This window comes from Budorcas taxicolor, chromosome 3, assembly GCF_023091745.1.
Source record: "Budorcas taxicolor isolate Tak-1 chromosome 3, Takin1.1, whole genome shotgun sequence".
Classification (NCBI taxonomy): domain Eukaryota; kingdom Metazoa; phylum Chordata; class Mammalia; order Artiodactyla; family Bovidae; genus Budorcas; species Budorcas taxicolor.
In genome coordinates this window covers 70,230,923-70,258,562 of record NC_068912.1, presented here as the reverse complement: position 1 = coordinate 70,258,562, position 27,640 = coordinate 70,230,923, and the positions used below count along the sequence as shown (strand labels likewise).

Genomic DNA, 27,640 nt, shown 5'->3' with positions numbered 1-27,640 from the left:
TATTAAACAGCAGAGACATTACTTTGCAGCAAAGGTCCATGTAGTCAAAGCTGTGGTTTTTCTCATAGTCATGTACAAATATGAGAGTTAAACCATATAGAAGGCTGAAATGTCTTAGAATTGATGCTTTTGAACTGTGACGCTGGAGAAGACGCCTGACAGCAAGGAGATCAAACCCGTCAATCCTAAAGTAAATCAACCATGAATATTTATTGGAAGGAGTGATGCTGAAGTTGAAGCGCCAATACTTTGGCCACCTGATGGAAAAGATCCTGATGCCGGGAACAATGGAGCACAAGAGGAGACAAGAGTGACTGAAAATGAGATGGTTGGATAGCATCACTGACTCAATGGGCACGAGTTTGAGAAAATTCTGGGAGATAGTGAAGGACAGGAAAGCTTAGAATGCTGCAGTAAATGGGGTTGCAAAGAGTTGGACATGACTTAGTGACTGAACAATAACAACAACATCAAAAGATGAGGATGTGTGTATATATATATATATAAGGTAAGGAGATATATATATATACACACACACATAAATATGTGTGTGTGTATGTGTATGTTTAGAGGGGAAATAAAGAAGAAGGAGGCAGAAGAGGAGGATTAGAAGGAAGAAGATGCAGAAGAAGGAGAAGAGGAGGGAAGGGAAGGGGAGGAGAGGGAAGGCAAGGGAAGAAAAGAAAAGAAATGCAGACAGGCTCCAGGACCCCAGGCCTATATTTTCAAATGTTTTTGGTTATGGAATATTCTTTCATTGTATGATCATACAGGCTGTGCCTTCCTGATGCCAAAGTATCAATTTCATCAAAGTAAATACATCAGTTCAGTTCAGTTCAGTTGCTCAGTCATGTCCGACTCTTTGTGACCCCATGGACTGCAGCACACCAGACCTCCCTGTCCATCGCCAGCTCCCGGAATTTACTCAAACACATGTCCATTGAGTCAGTGATGCCATCCAACCATCTCATCCTCTGTTGTCCCCTTCTCCTCCTGCCTTCAATCTTTCCCAGCATTATGGTCTTTTCAAATGAGTCAGTTCTTCGCATCAGGTGGCCAAAGTATTGGAGTTTCAGCTTCAGCATGAGTCCTTCCAATGAATATTCAGGACTGATTTCCTTTAGAATGGACTGGTTGGATCTCCTTGCAGTCCAAGGGACTCTCAAGAGTCTTCCCCAACACCACAGTTCAAATACATCAGATACTGAAAAAAATAAGTGAAATTCTGGTCTCTCCCTGCAGAAGTGAACAGAGCCTCTGCCCACACAGACACAAACTCTTCCCTGCCTCCCCTACATGCACCTCCAACCTCCTGGAGTTAGGCAGCCCTCCTCTAAGACAACTCACACAGACTGAAAGTGAAAAGTCGCTGAGTCGCATCCGACTCTTTGCGACCCCATGGACTGTACAGTCCATGGAATTCTTTAGGCCAGAATACTGGAGTGGGTAGCCTTTCCCTTCTCCAGGGGATCTTCCCAACCCAGGGATAGAACACAGGTCTCCCACATTGCAGGCAGATTCTTCACCAACAGAGCCCAACTCAACAAGGGAAGCCCAACTCACATAGTACTCCTCGCAAAACAGTGGAGGAAGGTGATCAGGGAGAGTCCTCCTTGCAACAGAGTTGCATGAGGATCAAAACTGAGTAACAACATTCAATGGATATTTTTGCAAATTTTCATAATTACATTCTAAAGACTTCAACAAAACAACAGCAACAACAAAAGGAAACAGTGCCATGCATTACCGTATTTAAATATGTTTTCTTGGTCATCTTCCCAGACACCTTGCCCTGGTTTTTCTTTACATTCCATTTCTTCCACAGCAGTTCTCACTTCACTGAGCCCTGCACGTAGTTCTTGAGCTGAAGCAATGACTGAAGCTGAGGCTTTGCTCCCCTCCATATCTCTCCTTCTTGGTATCATGTACTCTCTATCCTTCCTCAGTTTCCCCTCACCTTTCTTCTGTCCCTCTTTTTTCTCAGTGTTCTTTTCTTTCCTGGGTTTTGGAGAAGTTGATTTTTTGTCAAGGCCCATTGCAATAATGCACCTAGGAAAAACATTAACATAAAGTGTGATTAATCTTTATGCACAGCAGAACCGCAAAGATCTTTAGACTACTTCTCTTACCCTAGTAAGAAATGTTACAAGAAACATATTTATCATAGTGTACATAGTTAATTACAAATTAACTACTTTTTCCTTATTAATATAACAATCTTCTAAGTAAATACAAAAATATTCTTAGTTTTTCCTACAATAATAAACAAGAAAAGGACGTAACTTAATAACTACGAATTATAGTCTCAAACTAAGCTTTGTGCCTTAAAGTATATTTTGGCTCTATAACAGAGTCAGGTAGAGAGATATATAGATAGATATTTAAGTCTTTAAATTAGAATTATGTGATAAATGTACATTCAGGTTTATCAGTAAGAGGAAGCTGCGATAAAAGTTATCAGAAGACCTCATTCAGTCTTTGATAATTTATTATTCCAACAACACAATCAAAAAAAGACTTATATATAAGGTTGAATCTAAATAATAGATTTTTAGAAACACAGTCAAATATTTTTGCACCCTTTAAAGTACTCTTGCCTGGAAAATCCCATGGACAGAGGAGCCTGGTAGGCTGCAGTCCATGAGGTCGCTAAGAGTTGGACATGACTGAGCGACTTCACTTTCACGCATTGGAGAAGTAAATGGCAACCCACTCCAGTGTTCTTGCCTGGAGAATCCCAGGGACAGAGGAGCCTGGTAGGAGGCTGTCTATAGGGTCGCACAGAGTCGGACCCGACTGAAGTGACTTAGCAGCAGCAGCAGCAAACAAATACTTCAGGAGCCTGAATGCTTATTGTAATAGAACTGTCATCATTACTTTTAGAATGGTCTTTTGAAGCCTGTGGGCTTCCCTGGTGGCTCAGACAATAAAGAATCTGCCTGCAAACCAGGAGACCTGGGTTCCGATCCCTGGGTCAGGAAGATCCTCTGGAGAAGGAAATGGTAACCCACTCCAGTATTCTTGCCTAGAGAATTCCAGGGACAGAGGAGCCTGGTAGGCTATAGTCCATAGGGTTGCAAAGAGACACAACTGAGCAACTAACACATAACAACTTTGAAACCTGTACCACAAACTTTTGTTGATTTTTGTTCGCAATAAGTTTTTGTGTTTTGAAAATGGCAATGATCTCTAGAGGTCATATGGTCATTCAAATTCAAATCTAGTGAGCCAGCAGATGACATGAATGTATTAAGACATTAAAAAATATTTTAAAAAATCAGTTATAAAAAAGTTAAGATCAATAAATTCTTCTATAGTTTTTTCCTGTTTCTCAAGATAATATCAAAATAGGAATTGTAATTATGATAATATACATTAATAAATATGACTATGATAACAATAAAAGTATCAAGCGCTCCTTCTGTGCCAATCTCTTTGCTAAGTACTTTGTATATATGATCTTATAGGATACATTCCCCTACAGACCAATTAAGAATTATCATCATCACTTTACAAATGAAGAAACTGAGGCTTTAAGGGTTCCGTGACTTGCCCAGTTTCACCCAGCAGGTCAGTGATGAAACTGGATTTCAGCTCATGATTATTAGAGTCCATCACCTCACACTGAAGTACACCCATACTAATAAATTACAGCTACAGTCTTCTCAGATGACTCCTTACACAGACAAATGTCACACGTCTGGGCTTACCACCAGGGCAAGTACTCACACTCTCACCAGAGACTAACACAACGTGGAGAAGTTTTTACCAAGGCCTAGAGACAATCTGTAACCCGAAACAGGTGCCTGGTAGTTACTGGTCTCCCTACTCCTCCTCTAGAACTTTACCCAGTTCTTTCTCTCCATGTCACACAACTCTTGGTGAACTGAGCCAATTAGAGTGGGATTAGAATGTAGTCAAGACTTGTCAGTCCAGGAAGAATCAAAACAATATGTAAAAATCTGAAAATCATCTCAGTGTGAATCAAAACTAATGGCAATCTCTTCAAATGAAGATCGTACTAAATTTCAGCCATCCCTAGACTAGCAGTAGCAAATATGAGGCCTTAGTTAATCACTTATCCTTTCACTGTCTCCCCATAAAATAAGGCTAAATGGATAGGCACTCAAAGTAACTATCAGGGGCTGTGAAAAATGGGATAATAAGAACACACTTACCTTACCCATATTAGCATGATAAAGTATTTCTCAACTATAATGATGATATACTCAGCACATTGCTTTCCTTGGAATAAAGGTGTCATGAATCTTCAAAGACTATGATTACTACCACTGCCTTCTGTTCAAGCTGTTCTTCCCTTATCAATGGCAACACCAAATCCATTGATTTGGAGCCTCTGATATGCTGTTACTTTTAGTTTATGTTGTGACTGTGTAGAAGCTTTGATGCCTCCCTACTGCCTGTGCAGGCATTTTATGGCCCATCTGCTTAAGGGAATTAGACAAACAAAGTGGGTAACATCTGTGCTCTCCTCGTCACTGACTACCTATTTGACTTCTGAGTATAATTTGAGGTGTTGATTCTGATTACTGAAGCTCAAAGCAGTATGCATTCTACTTGGTTAGGCAATTTTTCTTCCTGTGTTTCACTTTAGCAACTGAAAATAACTACCATGCCTCTTCAAAGAGGTCCCATGATTGAGGGATGGGTACCAGTGTGGAACCTCCACACTTTGGTAACGAACACTGCTGAACTTTTCTTGTTTTCTAAGGACCTCAAAACAGGTATTCCAAATCACTTATTAAAAATAGAACACCCTATTGTTTTAGTTGCCCTCCTTCTCATAATAAAAGTTCAAGGAACCAGTATTTTTTAAATGAATTAAAATGAACTTCATTTTTAACAAACTGGGAGAAGGAAAGCACATCTCTCAAAATAACTAAAGAAAGGTATTATTATGGGTGTGACAAAAGTTACAGATTATCAGTGATATCAATCTCCTGAGGGATAGTTTTAACTTTTACTGGAGTTCTGCAGTGTTGGTGCTTCTGGAATAAACAAAGCCATCTCAAGTAGAGCAGAACCAAACAAGCAAGGCTGTAGCCCTCACTGGTCCATCCCTGCCCCATTTAAACCAATCTGCATTGAATCGCCTTTCACCTGAGCTGCAGTAGGGACACATCTAATGACACCACGTGTTCTTCTTGGGACATTCACAGATTTTATTCAGAGAAATGATTATGAAGCTAACAAAACATTGAAAACCAATGTCCTATGAGAACTGTGCATTTTAGTTGAGGATCAAGAGTTACCTGGAGTAACAGGCAAATTCAGCCTTGGAGTACAAAACAAAGCAGGTCAAAGGCTAACAGAGTTTTGCCAAAAGGAAACACTGGTCATAGCAAAAACCCTCTTCAACAACACAAGAGAAGACTCTACACATGGGCATCACCGGATGCTCAATACTGAAATCAGAATGGTTATCTTCTTTGCAGCAAAAGATGGAGAAGCTCAATAAAGTAAGCAAAAATAAGACTGGGAGCTAACTGTGGCTCAGATCATGAACTCCTTATTGCCAAATTCAAACTTAAATTGAAGAAAGTAGGGAAAACCATTAGACCATTCAGGTATGACCTAAATCAACTCCCTTACAATTATAAGGTGGAAGGGACAAATAGATTCAAGGGATTAGATCTGAGAGACAGAATGCCTGAAGAACTATGGACAGAGGTTTGTGACATTGTACAAGTGGCAGTGATCAAAACCATCCCCAAGAAAAAGAAATGCAAAAAGGCAAAATGGTTGTCTGACAAGGCCTTACAAATAGCTGAGAAAAGAAGATGCAAAAGGCAAAGGAGCAAAGGTAAGATATACCCATTTGAATGCAGAGTTCCAAAGAATACCAAGGAGAGATAAGAAAGCCTTCCTCAGCAATCAGTGCAAAGAAATAGAGGAAAACAACAGAATGGGAAAGCCTAGAGATCTCTTCAAGAAAATTAGAGATCTCAAGGGAACATTTCATGTAAATATGAGCACAATAAAGGACAGAAATCTTATGGACCTAACAGAAGCAGAAGATATAAAGAGGCAGCAAGAATACACAGTTCAGTTCAGTTCAGTTCAGTTGCTCAGTCATGTCTGACTCTTTGCGGCCCCATGAATTGCAGCACACCAGGCCTCCCTGTCCATCACCAACTCCCGGAGTTCACTCAGACTTGCATCCATCAAGTCAGTGATGCCATCCAGCCATCTCATCCTCTGTCGTCCCCTTCTCCTCCTGCCCCCAGTCCCTCCCAGCATCAGAGTCTTTTCCAATGAGTCAACTCTTTGCATGAGGTGGCCAAAGTACTGGAGTTTCAGCTTTAGCATCATTCCTTCCAAAGAAATCCCAGGGTTGATCTCCTTCAGAATGGACTGGTTGGATCTCCTTGCAGTCCAAGGGACTCTCAAGAGTCTTCTCCAACACCACAGTTCAAAAGCATCAATTCTTTGGTGCTCAGCCTTCTTCACAGTCCAACTCTCACATCCATACATGACTACTGGAAAAACCATAGCCTTGACTAGACGGACCTTAATCAGAAAAGTAATGTCTCTGCTTTTGAATATGCTATCTAGGTTGGTCATAACTTTTCTTCCAAGGAGTAAGCGTCTTTTAATTTCATGGCTGCAGTCACCATCTGCAGTGACAAGAACTATGCATAAAAGATCTTCAACCCAGATAACCACGATGGTGTGATCACTCACCTAGAGCCAGACATCCTGGAGTCTGAAGTCCAGTGGACCTTAGGAAGCAGCACTATGAACAAAGTTAGTGGAGGTGACAGAATTCCTCTTGAGCTGTTTCAAATCCTGAATGATGATGCTGTGAAAGTGCTGCACTCAATATGCCAGCAAATTTGGAAAACTCAGCAGTGGCCACAGGGCTGGAAAAGGTCTGTTTTCATTCCACTCCCAAAGACAATGCCAAAGAATGCTCAAACTACCGCACAATTGCACTCATCTCACATGCTAGCAAAGTAATGCTCAAAATTCTCCAAGACAGGCTTCAACAGTGTGTGAACCGTGAATGTTCCAGATGTTCAAGCTGGATTTAGAAAAGGCAGAGGAACCAGAGATCAAATTGCCAACATCATCGAAAAAGCAAGAGAGTTCCAGAAAAACATCTACTTCTGCTTTATTGACTATGCCAAAGCCTTCAACTGTGTAGATCACAACAAACTGTGGAAAACTCTAAAAGAGATGGGAATACCAGACCACCTGACCTACCTCCTGAGAAATCTGTATGCAGGTCAAGAAGCAACAGTTGGAACTGGACATGGAACAATATACTTTTCCAAATTGGGAAAGGAGTACATCAAGGTTGTATATTGTCACCCTGCTTATTTAACTTATATGCGGAGTACATCATAAGAAATGCTGGGCTGAATGAAGCGCAAGCTGCAATCAAGATTGCAGGAAGAAATATCAATAACCTCAGATATGCAGATGACAACACCCTTATGGCAGAAAGCAAAGAATTAAAGAACCTGTTGATGAAAGTGAAAGAGGAAAGTAAAAAAGTTGGCTTAAAACTCAACATTCAGAAAACTAAGATCATGGAATCTGGTCCCATCACTTCAAGGTAAATAGATGCATAAACATGGAAACAATGAAAGACTTTATTTTTTTGGTCTCCAAAATCTGCAGATGGTGACTGCAGCCATGAAATTAAAAGACGTTTGCTCTTTGGAAGAAAAGCTATGACCAACCTAGACATCATATTAAAAAGCAGAGACATTTCTTCACTAACAAAGGTCCACCTAGTCAAAGCCATGGTTTTTCTGGTAGTCATGTATGGATGTGAGAGTTAATGAAAGCTGAGTGGCAAAGAATTGATCCTTTTGAACTGTGGTGTTGGAGAAGACTCTTGAGAGTTTCTTGGACAGCTAGTAGATTCAACCAGTCCATCCTAAAGGAATCAGCCCTGAATATTCATTGGAAGGACTGATGCTGAAGCTGAAACTCCAATTCTTTGGCCACCTGATGCGAAGAACTGACTCATTTTAAAAGACCCTGATGCTGGGAAAGATTGAAGGTGGGAGGAGAAGGGGACAACAGAGGATGAGATGGTTGAATGGCATCACTGACACGATGGACATGAATCTGACTAGGCTCCGGGAGCTGGTGATGAACAGGAAGCCTAACCTGCTGCAGTCCATGGGATCACAGAGTCGAACACGAGTGAGTGACTGAACTGACTGACTGAATAGACTTTATTCGTAAATATCAAAACCATTTTATTTGTTGATGTTGTTCAGTCGCTAAGTTGTTTCTGACTCTTTGAGACCTGATGGACTGCAGCATGCCAGGCTCCTCTGTTCTTCACTATCTCCCAGAGTTTGCTCAGATTCATGTCCATTGAGCCGACGATGTTTTCTAACCATTTTATCCTCTGCCATGCCCTTCTCCTTTTGCCGTCAATCTTTTCCAGCTTGAACATTTCAGAGAAAGAAGCTAGAGGAAACCAAGTGAAATCATATAAAGAATTGTACAAATGCTCATAAGTATTGAATAGGAGAGTAGATGCCATCAATCAGATTTTGGTACTGATTATTAAACCTCCATAGAAAGTGTTTAGGACCAAACATTTTATAGCTTGGATTTATACAGCAATTCCCAATGAGTGCTACGTGTTCACACATGTGTGATTGTATGTGAACTCATTAGCCTTCCTGTGAGTTTAACAGAAATGTGTTAAATGACTTGCCCACAAATATGGAGAATGTATATTTGACTTGGAACAGAAAAGTTACTGCAGGTATGTCCTAAGTACACCTCAGCATTCCTACTACTTACCCTAAACCATTCACAGTGCCACTTGTACCTCTTCTCTCACCTATAATTTCCAGATTCTTCCTCCCTTAGCCTTAACCTCAGCTCATAAATTCTTGTTTGACCAGAAAATAGGAAGAATCAGCAGAGAACTTCCAGGTGGTCCAAAAACATCCACCAATTTACATCTCTCTCTGCCCTACAGCCATTTTTCTTTGTGTTACTTCATCTAAGGCTAATACCTTCTTTTGAGCCCCGGATCCCATCTTTTCTCATCTACTGAAGCACTAAATATCTCCCTCTATATCATGCCTGATCAATGCTTTCCTTTCCTCAGGTATTAATCCCATCTATCAGCTTTTAACCATATCATAATTTCTCCAATCTTAAAAAATAATAAGCCCCTCTTTGGCCCCTGCATCCTCCCTCCTGGCTGCCACCCAATTCCATCCTTCAGAGCAAAACTCCTTAATAAGAGCTGTCTATAATCTCTGGTCTCAGCTCTTCTCCAATTGTGTATTAAACCCACTCCAATCAAACATGCACTCCTACCACTCCCTTATAGCAACTTGTGTCAAGATCACCAATAACCAACACATTACCAAACCATGCTCAATCCAGAGTCTTCACTTTGCTTCACCTAGCCACACCTTGGATCCAGTTGATCATGCCTAATTCTTTAAACATTTTGTTCATTTCCAGGACATTGCTTTCTCTAGGTTCTCTGTCTAATCATTGGCCTTCCTTCCCTAGGCTTTTTTCCTGGTTTCTCTTTATCTTCCTTCCCTTTGAATGAAAGTGACAAGAGCTCATTACTCAGACATATTCTCTTTCTGCCTTCCATTCTTAAGCAGATTTATCCCATCTTCTGACTTTAAATGCCATCCATATGTAAACCATTCTCAAATTTATATCTCCAGCCTGGACATCTCACCAGACACCAGATTAACTGATCCAACTACTTATTCAACATTTCTACTTGACTCCAACTCAATGTATAGAAAACCAAAATGCCTTCCTTCCATTCCCAAACCTACATTTTCCAGTCTTTCCTGTGTTAACTGGGCATCTTTCGAGTTGTTCAGGCTAAAAACTTTTCAGTCACTCTGACTCAGCTCTTTATCTCATGCCCTGCATCCAATCCATCAATAAATCCTATAAACCCTACCTTCAAAATTCATCTAGAACCTAATTTCTTATAACTCTTTCCACCATTCTCTTGCCTCTAGATTAAAGTAGTTTCCACCATTTCTCTACCCTCCCTAGTTTATTTTTTCCATAAGAGCTACTGTCAGATCATGACAGGCCATTGCTCAAAACCTACCTTAGAGGCTTCCCATCCCCCTCAGAATAAAAGTCAAAGTCTTTGCAGTGACCATAGGACTCTGCATGACTTGACCCCACTGTCTCTTTGACCTCATCTTCTATCACTGTCCCATTCCTCATTTGTACTCTGACCACACAAGCTTACATACACCAAGTATAATCCTGACTCACACACTTTGTCTATGCTTTTCCTCTACCTGAAAACCTATTTAAAAAAGAGAACATTTTTTTCTGGTTTCTGCTTGAAAGACATCAGAGAGGCCTTTATTATTCATCCTACATAATAGAATACAGCCTTCTGACCCCTTTACCCCTTACCATTCCTTTTATCTCCCTTACCTTATCTTGTGTTTATCACATTTATTACCATCTCATATATATTAAAAGAAGACAGAACACCAAGAATTGCTGCCTTTGAAGAACTGTAGTGCTGGAGAAGACTCCTGAGAGCTCCTTGGACAGCAAGGAGATCAAACCAGTCGATCTTAAAGGAAATCAACCCTGAATATTCTTAAAATCAGTCCTTGAAAGGACTGATGCTGAAGCTGAAGTTCCACTATTTTGGTCACCTGACGCAAACAGCTGACTCATTGGAAAAGTCCCTGATTCAGGGAAAGATTGAAGGCAGAAGGAGAAGTGGGCATCAGAGGATGAGATGACTGGATGGCATCACCAAGGCAATGGACATGAACTTGGGTAAACTCCAGGAGATGGTGAGGGACAGAGAGGCCTGGCATGCTGTAGTCCATGGTGTCACAGAGAGTCAGACACGACTGGATGACTGAGTAACATACATTAATTGGTTGGTGTACTATTGGTATATTGGCATTGATTTATTGGTATATTACTTGCACTTCCCCAATCAGAAGGCGCTCCATGGGTCAGATTCTTTGGTTGGTTTACTCCCATGTTCTATCTTGGCACAGAATCAATTAATTCTCCATGACTATTTTCAGGAGAAAGTTAAACAAAGCCTGCAAGAAAATGTACTGATCTCAAATAGAATGTCCAATATGAAGACTGATAAATACTAGTCAGAACTGACCTGTTTACATGTATTTTTTTACGCCTGAGATTGAAACTAGTGGCATGAAAGTGATCATTGGGCTACACAATAATGCAGGCATAACTCTAATATACATAACCTATAATATCCAATTGTATAAGCTGGATGCTTGACACATGCTCTGGAGCTCAACCCCAAATCGATTACTACAAGGAATGAGGTGGGAAAAAACTTCCCTTTCCTTTTAGAAACAGAACTTAAGCATCACAAGGAAAGGAAGAGTTAGAAAAGAAATAGAATTTGAAACACCACCAGCTTTTATCCCCACTATATAATACAACTGAAAATCTACTTTTCATCTTATAATTTTAAATACAACTCACAGGATTGTGATAAACAACCTTAACCCTAGATATTTTAGGCTTATCTACATTAGTATGATTCTTAACAAATTGTGCTGAGAAATACATAAGTAAAAGCATGCAAAGGAGCGTGCTGCAAAACTTGCCCTCTACCAAAGGACGTTGTTTCATACTTGTAACAAGGAGACGATCTCTCGACACACACAAACCCGAAGTAGCCTCGTTTGCCTCCAAGTCTGGAACCTTTTCGATGCTTGTATTCACAGCAGGAGCTTAACCTGTTCACTTGTATCCCATTCAGGAAAAAGGTGAGGCTGAAGGGGAAACCTTGGTGCCTTTTGGAAATAAACTGAAAGGTCTCTGGAATTTAAAAAGGAAATACATTAGTGAAAGCAAATGACCTTGAACTAATGTGTTCTAAATCACATTTTTTCTGGTAGATAAGTACAATATTACTTTCTAGATCTTTTTTTTTTTTTTACTTGAGGACAATTTTTAATCACAAAAACACATTCTATTACATATATATAGTATAACAAATACTCCAAGGTATTATAAAACTCTTTGTCTTATAATAAAATAATAAAACCTAAAATTATATGAACACTTAATATGGCCAGACATTACGCTTGATTCCTTTGGATGTATTATTTCTAGACAACCATACGAAGTGTAGATACTACCATCATTAGTTTCTATAATGCAGAAATTTAAGTTTAGATGGATTCAGTAATTTAGCCAAGATCATACAGTAAGTGGGAGAGTCAGTGTTTGAATCCAAACATCTCTCTGGGCTCCACACCTCTATGTTGCTATGCTATCTACCAATAAAGCACATAATGAGAGGTGACTATGAGCTCAGTAATGCTTTTAATTCAGTAGTGTTTTTAAATAAAGCGGTGACTCAAAACATCCTGATACATATATGGATGAGGCAGAATCATTCTATCTTTAGTCCATTCTCAGTTCTGCCTGGATTTGAGATCCCTTCTTGATCCCCTACCCACCTAAAAGTCTCACCAATAAATTAAGAACCACTGCTTGTAATTAACAGGTTTTAGTCATTCCATGTCTCTATAATGCTCTTTGAAGAAGCTTCACCCTAGACATTCCAGAACCCAATTCTCCAGGCAAGAATACCAGAGTGGGATGTCATTTCCTCCTCCAGGGGATTTTCCCAACCCAGGGATCAAACCCACATCTCTTGTGTCTCCTCCATTGGCAGGTAGATTCTTTACCATTAGAACTACCCGAAAAAAAAAAAAAAAAGAACTACCCGGAAGCCCTCTAGCAGGGAAGAACATGCCATAAGCAAACTGCAGTTTCACTGTCAGTGGAGGATGACTTGATTTGGAAAAAAAAAAAACTAAAAATCTTTGGTCAGTGGCATTATGAGTAATAATCTACAATCTCAGAAGCAAATTAACAGGGAAGGTCAGAGGTTCTTCTAACCATGAGATTGTAGTTCTAATTAGAGCAAGCAACAGGTCAGCAGGCTAGCCAGAAATTTAACAGGGACACACAGGCAATAAGGTAGTCACAGACACATTCAATAAGCTTTCCACACATCCCCAGCTAACTGGAAACAGCCTGGATTGAAGTAGGCCCAACCTATTCACACATCTCTGTCCTACTGGGAGCTTACACCTGTGTACAAAGGAAATATGAGAGCCTGGTGGAAAATAAAAGTTGAAACAGACCTGAAAACTGTCTGAACTTTGAATGTACTCCTGAACCCACTATAGTGGGTTGAATATTGCCCTCCAAAAATTCACGAATACTCAGAAGTTCAGAATGTGACCTTATTCTGAGATAGAGTCTTTGTAGATATAATCAAGGAAGGCTCAAGATGAGATTATCCAGAATTTGTTTTCTCCTAAATCCAATGACTGATGCCCTTATAAGAAGAGGAGAGGACACACACATACACACACACACACACACACGACATGTGAGGATAGAAGCACAGGTTGAAGTGATGGAGCTCCATGCCATAAAACACCAGGGATTTTGCTAAGGATCACCAGATGTTGGAAGAGGCAAGGAAAGATTCTCCCCTTAAGCTTTTAGAGGGAGCATGGCCCTACTAAGACCTTAATTTTAGACTTCTGGCCTCAAGAACCATGATAAATTTCTATTGTTTTAAGCCATCAAATTTAGGAGCATTTTCTATGTCAGCTCCAGGGAACTAATAAACCTACAAAGAGATTCACTGGCAGAAGACAGAGGGTATCCTGGCTCAAAGTATTTACTCTGACAAATCATTGGATGATCACTAAACTATGAAAATACAGAGACAAGCCTAAGGGATTAGCCTAAAAAACATAAACAAAATTAAAACTAATCAAAGCAGAGACATTAATGGCTATATACCAAGGAAAGAGGGCATGAACTTCAGATTTGTTCTAGATAAGCTACTAAACAACAACAAAACCAAGAATAACTTTCCAGAGGGAAAGTGGAATTCAGAATCCACAGCTGCTGTAATACATGATCTAAAATGTCGAGTTTTCAACAACAACAAAAAAACCTCAAAGATAAAAAGAAACTGGAAAGGGTGTGACCCATTCTCAGGAAGTGAAGGCCATCAAACCCACTCCTAGGATGTGGCTCGAGAGAAACAGCAACTGATGTTTACACAGAAATCTTGTCTTTGTATACTCATTACAGCATGATTTATAATAGTCCCAAACTGGGAAAAGTGCAAGTGAAGTGAAGTCACTCAGTCATGTCCAACGCTTTCTGACCCCATGGACTGTAGCCTGTCCATGGTATTTTCCGGGCAAGAACCCAGGGATCGAATCCAGGTCTCCTGCATTGCAGGCAGACTCTTTACTGTCTGAGCCATCAGGGAATCCCACCAGGGAAACAATACAAATGTCCACCAATTGGGTAAGTGAATAAAATGTGGTAGATCCACAAAGTAGAATATATTCAGTGCTATGAGAAGAGAGCAACCATTGATAAATGCTACAATGGATGACTCTCAAAAATACTATACCTATGGCTGATTCATGTTGATGTATGGCAGAAACCAACACAATATTGTAAAGCAATTATCCTCCAGCTTCTCAAGTGTCTCAATGGTAAAGAATCCACCAGCCAATCAAGGAGACACAGATTTGATCCCTGAGTCAGGAAGATCCTCTGGAGAGGGAAATGGCAACCCACTGCAGTATTCTTGCTGGGAAATCCCATGAACAGAGGAGCCTGATGGGCTACAGTCTATGGGGTTGCAAAGAGTCAGACACAACTTAGTAGCTAAACAACAACAAAAAATAAATTAATTAAATTTTAAAAAATTATATACAGTAAGTTTAAAAACCCCATATGCTAATTGAAAGAAGCAAGATACAAAATCCTACCTATTGTATGATTTCGTTTACAAGATGTCCAGAGAAGGTAGACCTGTAGAACCTGAAAGCAAATCAGTGCTGCCCTGGGGCTGCCTATGACAGTGAGGATTCATTGTCAAAGTGTGGGCATAAAGGAAAACAGTGATAATGACTGCACAGCCCTATAAAATTCCTAAATATCTATGAATTGTCCACTTAACAGTGGATGAACTTTATGGAATGCAAGCTACACCTATTTTTAAATTTTTTTTAAAAAATCAATATATAATAACAAGTAAAAGAAAAAAAACAAACAGTTAACATAAGTCAAGGTACAATAAGATACTTCAGTTTTAGGTACAAACTAAGAACCATGACCAATCAAGAGAGAGGGATAAAATAGAATAGAAGTCAGCTGAGAAAACTTCACAACCTTAATCTGAATCTTAAAAGATGGGTACGATTTGAATTTAAAATACAATTTTGAATTTAAAATTCTTTGTCCTGTTACAAAGAAAATAGCACAGGAAAAGATCAGATAACAGTGTGTGGTGGGGATGGGAGGAGGCAGGGGGACCAGTGAAACAGCTCCCGTGTTTGTGAAGAAGTAGTGAGGGATGCACAATAGTTACAACAGGATCAGGTTATGGAAATACAAGAAGATAGGGCAGAAAGGGGATTATAAGAGAGCCAGAAAATAGTTACTTTGTTCTTCATATCCACATGAACCCAGGAGGCCAACGTCTGCCTTATTTGAAAGGATGAATGATAAATAAAACTGCTGTGAAGAACTGTACTCTTTACAAGTAGCAAAAATATTCTGTGACTTCACAGGTGTACATAATACACAATCAATCTATGGCCTGATGTCTAAAATCAAACTGCAAGACATCATGAATCACGATGATAATAGATGTACTTGCTATGTTCCTAAATAATTAATTGTATTGTTATGCTCATCCAAAAGCAAGACAAATTAACAAATGCCACATTTTTAATGAGTTTACTGCTCCAAGCATAATGCTAAAGGCCCTTTTTCTTAAAGCAGAAATCTTCTAAAAACCTATTCACATTTCACTGAATCACACAGTTTTGATTAGTAAAAGAGCAGATTCTTTTCAGTCCAGCTAAATTGCTAAGATTGCTGAACTACAAGTCAACTTGAAGCCACCCAACTTTTTCAGTTTTGAACAATTACTTTCTTAGCAATCAAGGGCAAGCTGAGATAAAATTATTGTGTGGACAGGATTCAATTATTTAAGTCCCCATTCCATCCTATTATTTAAGATTGTCCAATGACATAACATAAAGTCAGTCCTAGGATCAATATGCATGCAAAATAACACTTAGCTGAGTTAACACTCTCTCGTAACCTTTTACAATCTTATCACACAGTGTATATCATCTCCCAGAAAATCCTTCAGCCGTCTTGTTCTTTTTTCAATTGTATGTACATTTTCCAACAGTCAAAAAGCCATTATATATGAATTCTGTTGAATAAAGCGTGATCCAAGACCCAGGAAAAGTTTCATTATGTTAATTCCAATTTGAGGCTATAGCTAATTTTAGAAATTCTAAATTAATAGTTGAAAATGACACTTTCAAAAAATAAGTGCAATCATTTATCATTAGGGGTTTCATAGCCCTCATATTATGAAAATATTTGAAACCCTTTGCTACTGAGAATAGCTTACTGGGGCCAGATAGTATTTAATACTAAACAAGGGTCCTGCACCTAGTGGCGGAGAGGGGTGGAATCAGCTCTCAACCCTGGTCAGAGTCGGGAGAGTGACCTTGGGGAGGTCTGTACCTCTGATGACTTTCATTTTTCTCATCTACACAATAAAAGGAATGAATTCTCAAATGCTACAACAAAATAAATTCTATTTCAGGCAAGTACATAAAATGGGAAAAATAATTTCTAGCACTATTTTTCAAAAGAAATTTTTTACACTTTTATAAAGAAAAATGTTTTTCATTATGAAACAATATATATAGTTCATTATATAATTTGATATGTATATAATTATTTATAATATATAATATTTTACTCTAAGTTAAAACCAACATTCAAATGTTTATCCTTTCTTATGTTGGAAAGTTTTCAATATTTTATCCCTAAATATGCATAGTTCTTTTTAAGTGTTAGAACTTTTTTAAGTTAATAGTCACTGTTTTTGATTGATGAGGGAAATCAGAAAAGTCAAAAGTAACAACATCATGCTTGCTCCCAACTCCTCCCTTCAATCTCTAAGTCTATATCTAGATTACCCAAATATAAATATTTATTTTTATCAGTAAAAACTCTATCACTTTCTAAAGAGTTTCTTAAGCAAGGAAATAACAAATACAATCCTATAACAACACTTCCTTTTAATTGCAGTTCCACAGAACTAAATATTGACCAAAAAACACTTTGGTACAATATGTAAAATCCTATGCAGCCATGAAATTAAAAGACACTTACTCCTTGGAAGGAAGGTTATGACCACGGCAAAACTAATACAATATTGTAAAGTAATTAACTTCCAATTAAAATAAATAAATTTATATTAAAAAATAAATAAAAATTAGAGTTATCATATGATCATCAAAAAAAAAAGCAGAGACAATACTTTGCTGACTAAGGTCTGTCTAGTCAAGGCTATGGTTTTTCCACTGGTCATGTATGGATGTGAGAGTTGGACTGTGAAGAAAGCTAAGCATCGAAGAATTGATACTTTTGAACTGTGGTGTTGGAGAAGACTCTTGAGAGTCCCTTGGACTGCAAGGAGATCCAACCAGTCCATTCTGAAGGAGATCAGTCCTGGGTGTTCATTGGAAGAACTGATGCTGAAGCTGAAACTCCAGTACTTTGGCCACCTCATGTGAAGAGTTGACTCATTGGAAAAGACTCTGATGCTGGGAGGGATTGGGGGCAGGAGGAGAAGGGGACGACAGAGGATGAGATGGCTGGATGGCATCATCGACTCGATGGACGTGAGTTGAGTGAACTCCGGGAGTTGGTGATGGACAGGGAAGCCTGGTGTGCTGCAATTCATCGGGTCACAAGGAGTTGGACTTGGCTGAGTGACTGAACTGAACTGATATTGGATATAAAAATTATCTTATGCTAACAAACATGGATTTATAATCAAAGGGAAGTGAAAATGTAATAAAAGCATTTAGCCAAATTTTGTACCGCATTATTTAGGTGTGGTCCACCCTGAATGTTACTGGATTTGTGATTTTATCTCAGCATACTTCTAAAGAACAAATTGACAATCTAATGTTTTTCTCTTAGAATAATGTATGATATAATTCACGATGGCAAGCCAAATAGTTAACTTGTAATTTGGGGGACAGTTATTCGTGCAACATTTTAATGATCATATATCTATATCTCAAGATTAATCTGTTACTGGGTTAAATCACTCCAAATTCTTTCTTCCACAATCTGCAAGAGTAATTGCTGCTTCAGTTTCAATCATGGAGCAGTAAATCTGGATTTACTTTTAGGCAGCTGGTTTATAAGTCCCTGGATATGCATAATTTCATAGAGTGATTGAAGTCATTTTGATATTATATCAACAATAGCTTATCTATAGCATCAACTGCAAGCAACTAAAAAATTCACATTTTATGTGTACCTTTTTCAAGTAGCTTGCCTGTGTAGACACACAGGTTTTCTCCACCACAGTGCTGTTGATAAACTTTTATTTCATCCCGGAAATCTGGGTGATCATAAGCTAGGTGCACATTTTTCCCCAAATAAATCATTGTAACAGCTGCATTACTGTGCAGTGGTGTTTTATGAATCCTTCTTGAATCCTAGAATAAACAAAAGGGGTGACTTATTAACTAATCTCCTTCTAATCAGAATGTGATGACATTGTAATACAAAGAATACAAAAGGCTATTTTTATGAACCTAACAAAAAACCCTTTATAATATGTCAACATATACAGTGCACAAAAAATCAACTCCATTACAAAATAAATACCCTTAACAATTATAACATATATACATTTTGGCTTTGTGTTTTTAAAATAAATTCTGGGGATCCAGACAAAGTTTGTCACCTTTTAGCTCGTGTACGTGTCTTTTTTTCATGTAACAAAAACATCAGTGACATGAAGAGGAAAACTACTCTTGGTTCTTTTATCTGGTTCCCAAATAAAAATTTAAATCAAATTAATTAAATAAATATTGGTGACATAATTTTCTTCTAATCCAAATTGACGTTAACTGTGACTTAGCAATTGTTTTTGTAATTGAGTGTTATATCTTTATGCTTGTGCACTGACAAGACATCCTTCCCTGAGTTTATTCTATGTGAGAGGGAGAGGCATACATTTGATTCTTCCCGCAGTCACCCTGAGGATCAGGAAGAATATATGTCAGATATTTGGGATTACCCAGTTTAATAGGAGGCATTCAGTTCAATGAAAAACAAACACTATCAATATTAGCCTTAAATAGCAAACAATATACCCAACCAAAAAATATCACCTCATAAGCCTATCTGATATTCTATGGCACTCACCAATTTAAATTATGTATAAAATAAACAACAAACTCAAATGTGAGATTAAATATCCAAAGGCTTGCCTCCTGGTTTATGTTCTGAAGTATTTTTTCATAGTAGTGAATAAGCACACTGTTTGCCTAACCTCTAAGAGGAAGGCAGGGAAAGGGAAGTAGGAAAAGGAAGAGGAAGAAGAGGCAGCGAAACAGAATGGCTCCTTGAAAGACTTCAAGAGGTCCCAGTAAGAATATTGTAGGCTGCTAGAACTATACAGATACAAGGCATTACTTTTAATCTACTTCAGTTTTCTAAAAGTGAATTTTTAGCTAAATGAAAACTGTGAAGAGACCAGCTTTCAGTGAATCCAAGGCAATGATCTGAGTTTGATTTCACTGACTTACAGATGCCTTGGAAACATGCATTTTACTGAGAATGACAAAACTCAAAAAAAAAAAAAAAAAAAAGAAGGAACTACTAAAATACTTCTATCTCTAAATCCATTTCCTTCTACCTTGGAGGATTCTTTCTTTTTTTTTTTTTTTTTTTTATTCACTTTTATTTCTTTGAAGAAAAAACCAGAGGAGGTAAATTTGATGAAATTCTGCAAATGACACTCTGAGATTTAAAATTTGAGCACACTGTCTTGCCTGTGGACAGAGCTCCCAAATAGAGAGATAATCCAGAGAACAGTTTTAGGGACTTCAGGAGCCATGACAGCAAATCAGCAAACTGGATAATTCTCTGCAGACTAGAAACTTCACTCTGCATCACAGTTGAAAGCATAGGTATGATGGCAGGCCCAGCTCCTAGCTGCAAAGTCATCCCGTTTCCTCTTGCCTGAGCGACTATGGAGCTGTGACACGCACGTGTGCAGCCCAACCCACAATCACCAGCCTAAGGCAAATCCAGCTCCAAGCTCCCACTAGAGCATTTAATGATGTGGAGGATTAAATAAGAACATCCCACTTCGTTAAGCAATACTTTCTGAAGTGGCATGGATTCAGAGGTAGCCCTGAGAGCTTCTGGGAGATAAGCACTACATAAATACAAGGTAATAGTAGGATTAGAGTGGAGGAAGGGCCCGCCTCATCAGTGCAAAAAGAAAACCTGGATGGAAGAATGTTTAAAAGTAAAATCAAGGACAGCTCTTCATCCTTTTCATTTACTCATATTCATATTTTTTCTGCTAAAGTGTATTTCTGATAGCAACATCTCTTTTCTCTTGGGTCTGGTTGCTTCATTCCTTTTTAAAATATTCCCCAATCATTGCTACCAAGTTACACCTTCTGGGTTCTAATAGGAGGCCTAAGTGACAGCTCATTAAATACATCCACTAAGAAATGAAGGATTGTTTCTTGCAGTTGACTAAACTGCCTCTAAACTTACAATCTTCCAAGCTTATAATGAACCCAGACTGATGAAACTTTAACAAGCTTTCATGGTCCTTTCTGCTGTCCTCAAGCAAGTATCAGAACCTTCCATGAAAATTCAGTTGTGTTTCAAGAGCAGGAGCAAGTCTTAAGCCTCTGTACAACTAAGGATTATCTCTCTTACTTCCTTGACCAGTTGCTTATGACTTTCCTTCTCATTTCTTTTCAGATTTCTCAAGCAAGTATAATCTGAACTGACAAACAGCAAGCCTATTGAGTAGTGAACCAGTCAGCTACTATATATTTGTAATACTTAGCATTCAGTGGATATATTAAATTTTCACTGGCATCTCTTTATCCCTGCCCAGGTCTACGTAATAGGTGGATTTTAAAGACTGAATAAGTGTCAAAGTTCCTGTTCTTGTTGATGTGTTGGGCAGCCCCTCCTCTCTATCTATAAGACAAGCCCTGATGAACTCTGAACATCATATCATACCTGAATCACTATAATTAACTTGCAGTTAGAATGCTAGAAAAAAAGAGCATAAATTTGAGCTGTCCCAGGAAATCTGGATGCATGATTACCTTACTAATTGACCCCCACACATCTATCCAATTGTCCTTCAAATTTTCCCTTCTCCTGGATATCAGAGTGATCTACTGTCACTAAATAGATCATGTGACTCTCCTGCTTAAAGTCTTCCAATGATCCCCAATATCCATGGGATAAGGTTCAGCGTTCCTCAGACGGTAAAAAAAAAAAAAAAAAGTCTTATAGTCTCTAACTCCTACTATCTTTCAACTATTGCAATTTCTTGTATTACATCTAAAGGTATGGCAACTGAACTAATTGTAATGGTCCACACATGACCAACATGCTTAATCTCAAGGCCTATATAACTGTATGAGTCACATGGCATTGACCTCTTTCCTTGTATTCCTCTCTCTCAGTAGATAGGACAGTATCTTGCCGATCTTTATGCCCCACCCCCAATGTCTTGTCAGTGCTGATAGCTGTGCTGTGCTGTGCTTAGTTGCTCAGTCATGTCCGACTCTTTGTGACCCCATGGACTGTAGCCCACCAGGCTCCTCTATCCATGGGGATTCTCCAGGCAAGTATACTGGAGGGGTCGCCATGCCCTCCCCCAGGGCATCTGCTGAACCCAGGGATCAAACCCAGGTCTTCCACATTGCAGGTGGACTCTTTACCATCTGAGCCACCAGGGAAGCCCAAGAATGCTGGAGTGGGTAGCCTATCCCTTTTCCAGGGGATCTTCCCTAACCAGGAGCCAAACCGGGGTCTCCTGCATTGCAGGCAGATTCTTTATCAGGTGAACTACTAGGGAATCCCACTGACACCTAGTACATTGATCTGACTGGACACAGCCATGGAACAATTAGAGATTCCACATTCTGACCTTTGCTGAGACAAAAGCAGGCTGACCCCACCCAAAATCAGAAGCTTTCTACATTTACAGGAATTCAATAGGTACTAAAGCATGAAAAGTGATTCATGGTGTCCTGTTAAACAAGACACCACCTTTGTTGATTAAGCCTTGATATTGATAAAAAGCCTGGCCATAGAGCGGCAGACAGTCTTCATGTTGACACTTGATTCAGGTCTTGTTGCACAGTCACTAAGTCAAGCCCAACTCTGCAACCCCATGGACTGCAGCCCGCTTGGCTCCTCTGTCCATGGGATGTTCCAGGCAAGAACACTGGAGTGGATTGTCATTTCTTTCTCCAGGGGATCTTCCCAACCCAGGGATTGAACCCATGTCTCCTGCACTGGCAGGCAAATTCTTTACCACTGAGCCACCAGGGAAGCCCTATTCAAGTCTTTAGGAGAGGAAATTCTGACTTGAGCCAGAGGAAGAGTGCTGCAGTGCTCACACCCTAATGTTTCAGGAAGCCGCTGGTTGTGATGGAAACCTGTCTTCACTTTCCTCATTTAGTTCTGCTCTTTCCCTTCTCTTTCTCACTGGCTTTAATTTGTTCTCTCCTTCTCCCTCCTTTGCTTTTACTATGCATCTTCCTTGCCCTTTACCCCTGCCTGTTTTTCTTACTACTGTATGACCTATATCTCATGCAAATTCCTGACCTATCCCCAAACACCTGGGTCCTTCTGGACTTCTAGAGGAATCTGAGCTCCAGATTTTGAGGATGCTGAACTGACACTGGATCCTTTACTTCCTCGTCTCCCACAACAGAATGAATTCATTAAGTCTGTTAAGACCAGAAATTATCCAGCTGGATTTTGATTTTGGTGAGAAGGCCCCCAAATCGGACCCTCTTCGTAATAGTCTGCCCTGACTCCTAGAAGCATTTCTGGTTCTTCCTTTCTTCTAGGGTGTTGTTCTACAATGCCAGCTGCAAAGATATTTTGATTGTTGAATTGACTTTTTGTATACTGTTTTTAAGTTCTTTTTAGTTATGTAGTTACCAAACTGCAGTGCTAATTTTAAGCAAAAGCATTGTTTAAAGGAAAATGTTGCCTAAAATAAAACAAGCCTACCATGAAATATGTTGAATTACCATATATTAAAATCATGCTGATATTTTTCCTTTTTCATTCTCAAATCTACTCAAGTCTACTGATGAGAAAAACTAACAGTAAAAATACCAAGGTAATGCACTGGCTAGAAGAAATTTTTGAAGTATTTTAAATTTTAAAAATATTACTTAAATTAACTTAAACAGAAGAAATGTGCCATTTCCCCACAAAGCTAATATTTGTTAGGCTTTATTTGTTACTGGAGAAAAGGGATCTATACCTGAAAGGCATAACTGTCATCTGCAATATTTACCTAAGCTAAAAAGTATAACTAAAACTTACTTTTTGCATGGATTTAAGCAATACCCACTTATGAACACACTGCTAATAAACATGTGACTAAATGTAAATAAAATCAAACACCTGTTCTCAACAAGCTTCATAACCTGGGAGTAGAAGTAAGAATAAAGGTACATGAATATTTATGTTAAGCAGAAAATATTAAAGAACATAGGAAAAGTAACAAAGTCCTTTTGAAGGGAAGAAGAGATGGAATCCTATTATTGTGTAGAGAAATACAGTATAGAGCATAAAGTCTTTGAGATCAGGGAAAGATAGGTGGAGAAATACATTCTTCTTATCTGTTATGCATTCTCAGGCAATTCATAGAATATCTGGCATAAACTAATTTTTAAAAAGTATATACCTGAGATGAGGAAGTAGTAGACCAACAACTTGAGGGTATAGAAAATAGTTCAGCTTGGCTTGGCTAGGAGCAGAGAGAAAGCTGGAAAAGGGCCAAAATCAGAAGCCCTTAAAAGCTAGTACACTAGGCATGCCCCTTTATTCTGATGTTTTGACATCTGTGTCCTTGCTGACCCTGGGATATACTTCACCCAAGACTAACCAGTTCCTAGACATATTAAGGACTTCCCTGGTGGCTAAGAATCCGCCTGCCCAATGCAGGAGACGCAAGTGACTCTGGTTCAATATCTGAGTCAGGAAGATCCCCCAGAGAAGGAAATGGCAACCCACTCCAGTATTCTTGCCTAGGAAATCCCACGGAAAGAGGAGCATGGCAGGCTACCGTCCATGGGGTCACAAGAGTTGGACACAACTTTGTGACTAAACCACCAGACATAATAAATGGCTTGCCTAGGACAACATTTATCATATACAAACTAAACAACTGAGAGCCCATATCCACCCTCCCCCAGTCTCTAACAAACTGGGCCCATATTCCCCTATCCTTACCAAGCACCAGACAACTGAGGACAGCCCAACACCGAAGCCTGCCAAAATCATTCATACCATCCTGTCCTAAGCCTGCTTATCCTCTGTTGCCTGATCCTTCCCCAGAAACCACAACAGATGCTCTTTCCCACCTTTTCCTCCCACCCTCATTCCTGACAGTCCTGGTGCTTCCCTGGGTGACCCTACAAGGCCTGGTGTGATGGTTAGTTTTATCTATCAACTTTGCTAAGCCACAGTGCCAGATATGTGGTCAAACAATATTCTAGGTGGAAGCCTGACTAAAATAACCAGGCATGTCCCTTCCTCTTGAGAACTGTAAGTGACAAACTTAAAGGCAAGTATCCTGATCTAAAGGTCTCAACATAGGTGAATAATAATGTGACATTTTAAAGCAGGCAGACTACCTCACTTTCATTAGGAAAGCGGAAGCTAGTGAAAGGTTTTAAGCAGGGGAGAAAAAAGTTGGGAGCTATTCTACAAAGTTTAATTTTAACACCATTATTCAGAATCTACTACTACTGAGACGGACTCTGCTTACACTCCTCTCCCATTCCTGCCTTTAACTCTCTGCTCCCTGCTCTGCTAACTCCCTCCCTCTCTGCTAACTTCCTACCTACCTTTCAGGCATCTGTAATTGCATAGTGCTTATCTGAAGTCTTGGAGAAGGAAATGGCAACCCACTCCAGTACTCTTGCCTGGAGAATCCCATGGAGGGAGGAGCCTGGTACGCTACAGTCCTTGGGGTCGCAAAGAGTCGGACACGACTGAGTGAGTTCACTTTCACTTCACTATCTGAAGTCTAGAAGGTAGACAGGGGACCTCAGGCAAATAGGAGAAAGCCCCAGACTAGTTCAAGCCTGGAGAAACTCTTTGCCCTCTCTTTCATAAAACATATAAGAAATTAATGCAAACTATGTTTCATTTTTTTAATTGATAAACATAATGTTTAAGTAGGTTCTTATTTGGGCTTCCCTGGTGGCTCGAGTGGTAAAGAACCCACCTGCAATGTAGAAGATGCGGGTTCGATCTTTGGGTTGGGAAGATCCTCTGGAGTAGGAAATGGCAACCCACTCCACTATTATTGCCTTGAGAATCCCATGGATAGAGCAGGTTGGCAGCCTACAGTCCATGGGGTTGCAAAGAGTCGGACACAACTGAAGCAACTTAGCATGCATGCAAGTTCTTATTTGAAAGCCTTTACTTTCACATCTATAAACACTGTTCACACCTATAAACAGTATATACAACATCCACATTTTCAGTAGGCGGCTGTGTAGAACAGGTGATAGGCAGTCCTGAGTGGAAACACAAAAATCTGCAGATTGGTGAGGTAAAACTCAGAGTAAAATCTAACTCATTGCAGAGATTCCATAAAAGCATTATAAGCTCTGCAGGTATTATATATTCACATTATAAAGCAACAGGGTACAGAAGCAATGTGCTGGGCTGTGAAATTTACACCGTGTCATTTGGCTTCCTGGATCATGGCCTAGAGACAGAGGCCAAAGAAGCCAGGGATCCTGTTCTACATACGCACAGGGGAACAGGGGACGGGCCACCAGCAAGCCGTATTTCTTTGGCTCTTTCTTTAAAGAGCATTTTCTTTGTGATGGTAGTCGTGAAAGTATGAATTTAATGTGTAAATTAATCATGAGCGCCACCTTTCTTTAAATGAGTCTTTTCTAGATCAAATATAAAATAAATCCAAATATTTAAATGAAAGTACACGATTTACCCCACTGTGCCAATTTCATTCTTAAACCCAGGACCTAGGAGCTAGTGACAAATCCAAGAGACATCTAGAAAACTACCGAAGCCGCGTGAGAAGATGATCACATTTTGAGAAGAAAGACAAGTGTCAAGGGTCTAAGCCTATGGTGATGTCCAGGTTTAGGGTTGAAGATGAAAGAGAAACAGAGGAGCAAGACAATAGGCAAAAGGAGAGAGCAAAGAACCGTGAAAGTAGAGTGCCACGAGGCGAGAGAGAGAAGCTTCAAGGAGGAGGCGGTAATAACGTGAGACACTACTAGCAAAGGAAAATCGTGGTAAATAGAAAATATAAACTAAGACGGTAGAAATAAGTCTAAACATACCACAAAATAAATCAGTAATTAAACTCACTAATGAAATGGATAGATTCTCAGTTGAAATAAACAGAAAGCACACATATGCTACATGAACGTATTTAAAGTCTAAAGCTTTAAAGACATTGAAGAGTGAAAGTAAAAGTAAACATATATATTCATATATATAAAAATAATCTTTCTGTGATTGTGGTTTTCATAGATGGGAAAAAAGTTGAAACAGTGACAGATTTTATTTTCTTGGACTCCAAAATCACTGCAGACAGTGACTGCAGCCTTGAAATTAAAAGATGTTTGGCTCCTTGGAAGCAAAGCTATGACAAATGCAGACAGCATATTAAAGAGCAGAGATATAACTTTGTTGACAAAGATCTGCCTTGTCAAAGCTATGGTTTTTCCAGTAGTCATGTACAGATCTGAGAGTTGGACCATAAAGAAGGCTGAGTGGCCAAAGAATTGATGCTTTTGAACTGCGGTGCTTGAGAAGACTCTTGAGAGTCCTTTGGACTACAAGGAGATCCAATCAGTCAATCCTAAAGGAAATAAGTCCTGAATATTCATTGGTAAGACTGATGCTAAAGCTGAAGCTCCAATACTTTGGCCACCAGATACAAGGAGCTGACTCATTGGAAAAGATCCTGATGTTGGGAAAGATTGAGTGCAGGAGGAGAAGCAGGCAACAGAGAATGAGATGGTTGGATGGCATCACTGACACAGTGGACATGAGTCTGAGCAGACTCCGGGAGATAGTGGACGACAGGGAAGCCTTGTGTGTTGCAGTTCATGGGGCCTCAAAGAGTCAGACACAACTTAGCAACTGAACAACAATATATAATCTAAAGAAAATAAGGAGAAATACTATTAGACAAAGTAGATTTTGAGGCCAAAAGTAATAATAAAGAGGATCTTTTTTTAATAATAAAGAATATTTTTACCAGTAAGATAAAGTATCCTAAATCTGAGGGCATATAACCAAGTATTCTCAATATTTACAAAACAGAACTCAATTAATTACAGGAAGAAACGGACAAATCCACAAATACAGAGAATTAATTCTGACTAGAACTCAAGAACTAAGAGACCACGCAGATAAAAAGAATAATAAAGATGTAAAATTACGAGTAACACAA

General features: G+C 39.3%; 1 protein-coding gene across 1 annotated transcript in view; it reads right to left on the bottom strand.

Annotated features, from left to right (window-relative positions):
- Positions 1–27,640, bottom strand: part of ERICH3 (glutamate rich 3) — a 120,560-nt gene that overhangs the window by 35,226 nt on the left and 57,694 nt on the right. Inside the window, exons 9-11 of the mRNA XM_052638053.1 lie at positions 18,431–18,611; positions 11,640–11,826; positions 1,748–2,049 (exon numbers count right to left, since the gene is read on the bottom strand). Coding sequence (XP_052494013.1) covers positions 1,748–2,049; positions 11,640–11,826; positions 18,431–18,611 — 670 coding nt within the window. The remainder of the gene's footprint in view (positions 1–1,747; positions 2,050–11,639; positions 11,827–18,430; positions 18,612–27,640) is intronic.